Below are 9820 nucleotides of genomic sequence, written 5' to 3'. Positions count from 1 at the left end.
ACACACACACACACACACACACACACACACACACACACACACACACATATATATGCTAGTGATTGTTGTTATTATTATATTAATATATTGATATTATTTATTAATGGTTTCCCATAGAAGGTTACAAACCCCTTAATAGACTGTGTGAATGCTGGTATTCTTATTCTAGTTTCTCTCCCTTGGTAATCCCAGAGATGCAGATAACTCCCAAATTGGTATATCCAGCCTTAATCTCTCTCCCTGAGCTACAATTCCCAAATCACCTGCTTCTTGCTTTCACTCTTTACTCAGAAACCATCCACATTTCAAATAGAACATATCCAAAATTGACCCTGTCATCTTTCTAAATTTCCTGATTTGCTTTTAGTCTCCCACAGTAATATCTTGAATAATTTCCCATTTTTACAGATGAAAAAAATGAGTTCAGAAAGATTAAGTGTTTTGTCCAGCCTCACATATAAAGCCCCTGCTCTGAGGTGGGATTTGAACTCAGATTTCCTTGATTACAAGGCCAGCACTTTTTATATATACCAGATCGCCTTTAATAGTTCCCATGGAATCTCTGCTTCTGTTTTCTTCACTCCCTTAAAACATTCTCCATGAATGTCAAGATTGACCCAAACACAGCTTTGATGCTCTTACTCATCCCCCTGTTCAGAAGTCGTTGTGGCTTCTTGTGTCCTAGAGAAAATAAGAATTTCTTAGCTTGGCGTTTAAAAGCCTCTCCTTCTGGCCTGTCTGTTTTATTAGCCATATTTTGTTTTCTTCCCTTTTGTGAGTACTGAGTTCCATCCAGAATGAGACTGATGTGGGATATAAAAGCATGAATGCTTTTCTTAGACAGCTGTCCTGTGTAGGGGAGATAGGTACAATTACAGCAGTCCCTGATCCCCAATGTCCCCAACTTCCTACGTGCTGCTGGGGGAGCAGGCAGGCAGAGGCCAGAGCTTAACCTTTAGCCCTGGAGCCCAGGCCCAAATAGGCATCTCTCTTGAGTTTTGTAGTTCTCTTGGCTTACACAGATTCAAATTGTGCCTGTAGGCTCATGGTCTGGAAGTTTACAATAGAATCCATAGGCTAAAAAGGCTAAGAGGACTCCAACATGCCACAATATTAGAGCCCTGGGCCTGAAGTCAGAAAGATCTGAGTTTAAATTTTGTCTCAGACGGTAGCTATGTGACCCTGAACAAGTCCCTTACCCTGTTTCTGCCTTAGTTTCTTCATCTGTAAAATGGGATGATAATAGCACCCAGCTCCCATGGTTGTTAAGAGGATCAAATGAGATGTTATTTGTAAAGTTTTTTTCTCATCATCGTCATCACCATCACTCATCACCATCAAAGGGCAGACTGCTGAATTCTACCACCCTTTGTGAAAATAAACACATCCATTTCTTTTGTGAATATGTGATTAATTCACTGTTTTTGAGGACAAGTCTCTGCTCTAAAGAATGTGCCTAAGAACGTAAAACTGAATTGTTCTAGTTTGAAGAGCTCTTGCAGATCTGTTCATTTATTACATTTTCCATCCATTGTTATTTTTTGGTGTTTCTGAAACATGGACTCGTACTGCTAAAGTATATAAAAGTGACTGTGCCAAGACCATTTGATTTTACTGCTTTCTCTATAGGTTCTTTAACTTTTGTTGAATGCATTTGCAAAGAGGACAAGGGAGTAGTGTGGGAGGTTAATGCTGAGGCAGACACTAATACTATTGCTTAAAACAATTCTTCATTTAATGATGATTTAATGGACAGTTCTTTACGTCATATACAATACTCATGTTTTCACAAAATGAAAGTCCAGTATATTTTAATTACTTTAATTTGTGACATCTTGCTAACAAAGAAAAAAAGTTTGTCCCCCCCCCCCCAATATTACTTAGGTTTTGTGCTAACAAAGTCAGGAAGACTTGAGTTCAAATTTGACCTCAGACACTCACTAGCGGTGTGACCCTGGGCAAGGCACTTAGCTTCTGTTTGCAATAATCTACTGGAGAAGGAAAATAGCAAACCACTCCAGGATCTTTGCCAAAAAACCCCAACAGCTCAACACAAACAACAATAATATTATAGAAGGGTCTCCAGATGCCCTTTTGGGAAACATTTTTAATCTTTTGTTTACGTCAAGAACTCCAGTGCCTTTGATTGGTCTGGGGGATGAGGGGGAAAGAAAGGTGGTAAATGGTCAAGGCTTGCTTATGTAATTTCCTAAAGTTGCTTGTTTCTCCACATTTGTTAACAGACGTTAGATAACCTTCATCTTATGTCGATTAACTTAGTACAGTGTTTTCATCGTTTCTTACATTGTTTTCAAATAATTGAGAAAATAATTCACTTTGTTTTATTTTTAGGGTCATATCCTGTGTTGTGACCTCATGGTTTAAGTGGGAATAAAGATGAGTATAAGCAGTGATGAGGTCAACTTCTTGGTATATAGATACTTGCAGGAGTCAGGTGAGTACTGATACGGGATAAATAGGCCCCGACCCCGCGGCGTTCTCCGTCGTCTCTCGCGCACCTGACGCCTGTGCCAGGCCAAATGGTCCTTAACGAAGAGGCTGCCACTTATTTTTAGCCTATGTACTACTGCATGGTTTCACTCTCTGACCCTTTCAAATATGTTGGAATCATTTCAGGCACATATTTGACACAAACACTTTAGCTTTCCCAATTTAAAGATGACTTCTACGATTGTCTTCCAGTTGAGAGAAGTTTATTAGATGCATGTTCACTGTTAGACTGCTGTTCTTCAGAGTTTGGCGATCTTTATTCAGAATCCTCAGTCATCTTTTGAGAATTAAAATGTACCAGGCGCTAGGAGTGTGGGGTCATCGTACAAAAGCAGCCCAATTCACCATCAATATGTTTTTAATATTATTCCATTGGATTAAATCACCAAACCTGAAGTATGGAGGAGTATAGGAGACATGTTCATACTGTCAGTTTCAACATAGACATGTATGTCAATATCATGTAGGAGAGCACTGGATTTGGGTCAGAGGGGCATGGCCTTGAATTCCGGCTCTGCTCCAAATAACCTCATCTGTAAAAGTGAGAGGCTGAACTCTGGGATCCTAGGGCCGGCCATTCTGGTTCTGCACTTGGGATGCATATGTTATCCTGAGGCCTTGGCTAAATGTGACCGTGCGTGCTTCCCTTTTTCTGGTGATCAAAACTGAGTCAAGAAAGAAACATCCTAGCAGATAGGGAAGGGATGGTGGAAGAATTTTATAACTTCAAGAGAAGGTTCAGGTTGTGCATTTAGGGTGCAGTCATCAAGTAGCTTGGATTCCAAAATTCCAAAGCTAAAAGTTGGAATTTTAAGGAATTATGACCTAGAACTTCTGCATTGTTTACTTTTAAGTGGTATAGACCTTACAGACTGAAGCATACTTTTTAACTTTATTTTTCTTGAGGTGTTTTTTTCCATTTACGTTTTCTTTCACAACTTGACTAATATGGAAATGTTTTGCATGACTGCATATATATAATCTGTATTGAATTGCTTACCTTCTCAATGGGGCAAGAGGGAGAAAGGGAGAGAATTTGGAACTCAGAGTTTAAAAAAAACAAACGTTTTTTTAAAAATTGTTTTTAGAAGTAGTGTAGTTCTATGGTAAAACCATCTATAGAAAGATAAACTTTTTCACCTTTGGGGTAATACAGTGTAGTTGTAGAGAAAGGATGATCCAGAGGGCCGGGGAACAATTTACATCCCAGCCTTTAGGCAAATAAGCATCCCTCAAACATATTCACCCCAGTAAGTTTGCTTCCCATTGTACATTCTCTCTCTTCTCCTGCCCACTTTCAGTTTAGCTCTTCCCAGATTTTTTTTGTAACCATTAATGGTCTCCCAAAGGTTGCTCCGAAAAAAAAGAGCGTCATGGTTGAAGTGGCCACAGTATTTGAAATAGGATGTATTAGGGAAAGCAGAATAGCCACACTATATTATATTCATACCTGATTTGGGCCTAAAATTTTCAAAATGACTGGTCAGTGTGAGAGAAATTCAAAGGCATACGATACCTATGTAGGACTTAAGGGAGATGGGAAGGCTCACTTTTATAGGGTTACAATAGGCTCTGTGCATGTGAGCCTTAAGAGTTGGGTCAGGCCACAGCCTGGAGGCTTTTTGATTGCAAAGCAACAACTTGATAAGGAAACCCAGCATGGAAGTGAAGTTCCATGAATTCTGAAGGCAGGTGCGCCCTGTATGAATAGCAGCAGGGTGCAGGGCAGGCTCACCAGGGCTAAAAAGGTGGCAGACTTCCTGCTGTCAAATACAGAAAGAAAACTACAGCCTGGGTCTGCCTCAGGGAGTTTTTCATAGTGAACTAGAGGGCAGCACAACAGACACCATGAGACTTATTTGTCAGATTTATTCATTAGACTTAAACCTCCCTCCCCAGACATCTTAAAGATGCTTGCCAGAATATATCCAAAGACATTTTCATGTTCTATGACACAGTCCTTCTCCTCCTAACTAGTTGCAGTTTTAAAAGGGAAGGGGTGGGGAACAGGAGAAGATGAGAACTTGTATGTAAATTGGTGCTGTATTATTACTCACAGTTTTGTCATTGGTTACTAATTCCCTGTTTTAATTACGTATGTTTTATAATATAGAATGAATCAATAGATCATTTAAGTTGATTCTCTATTCTTTGTCCTTAACATAAATGGTTTGGTATCAAACCCTTGGTTGAGGACATAAAATCCTGTTACATTTTTTTCCTCTATGGGATCATTGGGCTTGTCATCCGTCATTTTGTACTACTTTTGTAGGAACATAGCCTACTACACATGGGCCCAAGGACTGCCACCTAGTTTATGCCTTGTATGAGAAGTTTAGAGACAAGAACATTAAGAATAGCTATGAGAAAAGAAAAAGACTTAGGAATGTTATGTTAGAATGCTTTAGATAGTATAGCCTTTAGTAAATATTTGTTGAGTAAGTCCATTTTTAGGTTAGGAAATGAGATAGAATAGAAGATCTGGGTCAAGATTAAGAGGAATGAATGGGAATCCTGTCTAGGCTGGGATGAGATAGGGAACGATGAGAAATTCAGTTAGAAATGATTTCTGAACTTTGGGATGTGGCTAATGAGAATGATTAGGAGTCTTCAGGCAGAGAGAGAGGTTTCTATAGGGCGGAACTCTAGACAACCTTTAGCTCCAAGTCACACCTGCAGTAGACTTGACTGTAAATTGTGGGCAGGTTTCCTTAGTGGCAACTATTCCATATTCTTCCGATCAGCTCCTTTCAGGTGATCGACTTCCAATTAAATGGAGCAAGTGATCGTGTGTTCTTTGTTTTTAATAGTCTGAGTTTTGTTTTTGTTTTTGGACACCCAGTTTGTGTTGATTACACAATCACCATGACTCAGAAATGTACATTTGGTACTTTATTTCTCTGGGAACAACTGTTATATTTGGGTCATTGGCCCAATTGTGTAGAGAAAGAAGATTGGCAACTTTGTGGCATTTAGTTTTAATGTATTAATCGTGAAACTTGACTACATGTTGTTGACCAGGGCAAACTTATGTGTTATATGATGCAGTTGGCTAATTCTGTTCTGCCATTATTAATCCTTTCTTATAGAGTAACTGATGGAAGGTTAAAAAAAAATAAAGCAAGACAAAACTTAATAACTGAGTTAATATTGCTCCTTTTTAACAAGTAGGGAACTCTTATTGCAAAAGTTTGCAATAGCAGAGATGGGACAGTCCTAAGGATCTGAATTTAAGGACTTGAAAGCCCTTATGATCTGTTACATCTCTCACATTTTGGCAGAGTTGTACATTAACCATTGCAGACAAACTGAGGTGCATTGTACTTCTAAAAACCATTAGAGCATGTCACCAAATTCTTATTTTTTTTTTCTTTAAAGATCTTCTCTTGGGTTCTAAACACAAAGGTTCCCTAACTTATTTGGCCTTCCACCCATTAAAAAAAAATATTTACCCTTATGGAAGTCTACTTTTTTTAACCGTTTAATACATATATGTATATATTTTTTAATTTGCATAATTTAAGAAAAATCTGCAAAGATTCCTTAAATATTAATTGTTTTCGACATATATTTCACCGGTAACTATGAATTGTCTCTTGGAGTTGGGAAAAAAGTGCTTTGTAAACCTGGTAGGGTAATGGAAATGGGCAATATCATGTTTCTACAAGGAGGACTCAGATTGTTTTTGTCTGTGACCTGTGTTAAATTTGGGTGAACTTTATTTTGTTTTTTGTTTTTTTACCGGGACTTTAAGATTTAATCTGTTGAGGCTACAGACTATTTGAAAAATTAATTTTTAATGTATAGATATGAATATACATATTAAAAAACATTGTACATTTACTATTATCAACTTTTCTTCAAAAGATTTAATCTAACTACACCTTTTTTTTCAGCCTGTCTTCTCCCATGGAGATCTGTTTAATAATAGCTTTTGGAATAGGTTTTCCTAGCCAAGGAAACCATCTTTTTTTTTAGTCATTGCAACTTAAAGGAATTGTTTCTTGGATTACAATTGTGTTTAAGAACTATGGATTATATAACCACAAGAGACTCCTAATAATTGGTCATCACCTTTCCCTTCCATTTTTAAAAAATATTTTACTTCAAATGAATCTCCATACTCTTGAGGCATCCATTGAATATAAAAGCTGCAGTGATTGAGTGTATTTCCTCTCCTTTGCATCTTCAGAGAACTCATCTTAAGTACAGTTTACCCCTTACTTTTCAGAATCATCAATAGCCTTATACTCCCCACAGTCAAATTTTTCCTACTTCCTGGCACTTGATTTGAAAGTTTTGTGGTGGCTTGACAAATCAGAGTGCATACAGTATGTATCTTATATACCAAAATAGAGTAAGCAAAGATTGACTTTATCTGCCATACTGTCTTTAATGTCTGCCAGAAGGGTGTTATGTTAGGAGTATATGTGATTGTCTTAACTGATGAACGTGAGTACTTTGTGTTGAATTCTGACCAGCAAATCAGATTTTTTATTTTTGTTTATTCTCCACTAGTACAATTAAGTTTTGGACTTTTTCTTTTTATAAAGAATTTTTTCAACTGTCACTAATGTTTTTCTATTTGGCCATTTGTAGTCCTCCCTCCTTCTCTTCCCTTCCCTCCCTCCCTTCCCTCCCTCTCTCCCTTCCCTCCCTCCCTTCCCTCCCTCCCTCCCTCCCTTCCTTCCTTCCTTCCTTCCTCCCTTCCTCCCTCCCTCCCTTCCTTCCTGTATTGTATTTGAACTATTTGATGGTCTTTAAAAAAGCCTTGTATAGGATGACTGGCTATTAGATGAACTAACTTAGCACCCCCACCTCCACCCTAAACTTTAGAATTAATTAATTTTTTCGAAACTAGCTGCTGCTGCATGCATAGATCTACAGAATTCTTCTGTTTAGGATTTCCTTGACAGTTTTGGGAAGTGAAGTGTTTTAGTCTTTAGAACTAAATGAATAGCTGGAGGTTGAGATGACATTTTTTTGATGTGACCAGAGTTGAGAACCCACTTTGACCTTCTTTTTACTGGAACCACAACAACACATACATTCTATTTCAGAGGAATTGTCCCTTGGGCTTTGATTTGTACAAAATTGTCATATATTTCCCTGGGTCTATTTGCAAGGATTCCATATGTGACTGGGTATAGGTCAACCTGAATTTTTATTTAAAAAATTAGTGTTTTGGCCCATAATTACTGTCTAGGCCAAGTCCATGTTGAGCTGCCATTCTCAGCAGCTGCAAGAAATAGGCAACGCGGCTTCCTCCGACTTTTATTTATGCAGCTGCTAATGGGCTGAGATCACCAGTACTTTTCCCACCCTAGACCAGGAAGAGCTGATTTTAGCAGCAGGCTGGGCCAAGCTTAACTGCCTGGAGTGGAGCTTTGTGCAGCTGCTCCGAGCTGGGGTGGAGGGGCCTCAGCTGTTGGTATGCCTGACATCAGTATGGCTTTTAAGTCTTTACAGTTGTGAAATGACAAGGCTCCGTGAGCATAGGAGACTGAACAAACGTGCAGAATGTAGTGATGTAATCGATAAAGCTTAACCTTTAATCTGACACACTTTTATTTAAATAGATGTTGTCCATGAAGCCAAAGAATCAAGGAAAGACTATTTTTTCAGAAATTTACTTCTGGCACCCCTGGTGACCTTTAATTGCACCAGCCTCAGGTGTCTCATGCTTATATCACAAGTAGTCATAGGTGATGCCTTTAGAAATATAAAAGCATCCATAGTACTGCACTGCTTGGCAGCCTTATACATTATGAACATTGTAAAACAGGGAGTTGAATCAGCTAAGGATCTGTTAAACCCCCTTCTGTATGCCAAGTCCTAGGTTGTAAGGATACAAAGACAAACAACATGTACATTCACAGGTCCCAGCTGATACACAGGAGATGTAAGTAATGGGTGGAGGGAGAGACCAGTAGCTCCAGGAATCAAGAAAGGGCCTTCTAGAAAGCTGTTCTTAAGCTGTGTTCTGAAGGAAGTTAGAAATTGTTTTCAGACTTTTTTATTATGAATTTAAACATCAACATGAATAGCTCAGGGAGCTGCTACTCTGTTGAATTAGTTTGATTTTTAAGGAGATGTGTACACTCAGATTTAACATGGTAAGCCTGGGGAGTCTAGGAACAGAGGGAGGGTGAGCATCTCTTCCCGACATGGGGAGCCTCCACGATGGTCCCGATATAAAACATAGAATGTTGAACATGATCCATCGTAAGACGGAAAGGTAGGCTGGAGATGGATTGTAAAGAGCCTTAAATGTTCCAGCAGAGGGATTTGTGTTGGATCCTGGAGGTAATGCAGGTCTCCGGGAAGATTTTGAGCATGAATACGACATGATCCACGTGGCACTTGGGTAGAGGACTGTGGGGGCTCTGTGCAGGATACTTTGGAGAAGGGAGGAACGTGAGCCAGGAAGATCCTTTAGAAGGCTATTGCAGCAGTCCTGGTAGGGGGTGAAGGCCTGGATAGAGAAAGGGGTGAGAACTGTTGTGGAATTAGAACTGACAAGACTTGGGAGCCGATCAGCTGTGCCATGGGAAGGAGAGCGAGGAGTTGGGGACTCAGGGATTGAGTAGTTGGACTGGATGGGGGGGAGCTCAGTTAATGAGTTCTGTTTGATACCTCCCACGCACATAGGAGGATATATCCAGTGGGCAGGGTTGATGCAGGATTGAAGCTCAAGAATCCCACAGGAAAAGGATAGATTTGGGACTTGTGTAGAGATGATAATTGGACTTGTGGGGTCTGATGAGATCCCACTTAGAACAGGTAGAAAAAGAAGACACACATAGGCTTTGGGACATGGATGATTATACAACAAAGGGTGCTGAGGCTTTCCAACAGGGAGGTGATCAACAGTATCAGATGCTATTGAGAGGTCAAAAAGATGAGATCTGAGAAAAGGATATTGAATTTTGGCACGTAAGAGATCGTTGATCACTTGAGAGCAGTTTCCGTTGAGTGATGGTTAGCTGCCAAATTACAAGGGGTTGAGAAGAAAAAGAAGATATATGCAGGGTGAGTAAATAGCTTTTTCTAGGAATTTATCTGTGAAAAAGAGGAGAGAGATACAGTGAGGGAATAGTAGAAGCAAGTGAAAATGGGGGCAGCATGCCAAGGGAGCCCAGGAGGAAGATAGTGAAGATCAGAGGAGGGAATGGTTGTGGAAGCAATTTGCTGGACTAAGCATATCAACAGTAATGGTGGCTCCACCCCTTCATCTTTGTGGAGTAAAGGATAGGGTGGGGAAGAGGGATGATGGCAAGGGGCTTTGGGATGTCCAGTAGGAGGGGGG

At 39.6% G+C, this 9820-nt stretch overlaps 1 protein-coding gene and 1 long non-coding RNA gene across 5 annotated transcripts in view; one reads left to right on the top strand and one right to left on the bottom strand.

Moving 5' to 3' along the window:
- LOC138157787 (uncharacterized) overlaps positions 1–1316 on the bottom strand; it is a 1477-nt gene extending 161 nt beyond the window's left edge. Inside the window, exon 1 of the long non-coding RNA XR_011167460.1 lies at positions 3–1316. This is a non-coding gene — a long non-coding RNA (uncharacterized lncRNA). The remainder of the gene's footprint in view (positions 1–2) is intronic.
- TBL1XR1 (TBL1X/Y related 1) overlaps positions 1–9820 on the top strand; it is a 157681-nt gene that overhangs the window by 117040 nt on the left and 30821 nt on the right. For 3 of the 4 annotated variants that reach the window (XM_069083612.1, XM_069083613.1, XM_069083614.1), the window contains one exon: positions 2353–2455. The exons of the other annotated variant lie outside the window; for it this stretch is intronic. In XM_069083612.1, the coding sequence (XP_068939713.1) occupies positions 2398–2455 (58 nt within the window). In that variant the 5' untranslated portion in view covers positions 2353–2397. The remainder of the gene's footprint in view (positions 1–2352; positions 2456–9820) is intronic. 4 annotated transcript variants of the gene reach the window in all.

Source organism: Petaurus breviceps, unplaced genomic scaffold (genome assembly GCF_028583685.1).
Source record: "Petaurus breviceps papuanus isolate PSGF00001 unplaced genomic scaffold, PetGlider_PUasm1.0 173, whole genome shotgun sequence".
NCBI lineage: Eukaryota > Metazoa > Chordata > Mammalia > Diprotodontia > Petauridae > Petaurus > Petaurus breviceps.
The sequence above is the reverse complement of the archived record's forward strand: the minus strand, read 5'-3'. Positions and strand labels throughout refer to the sequence as shown.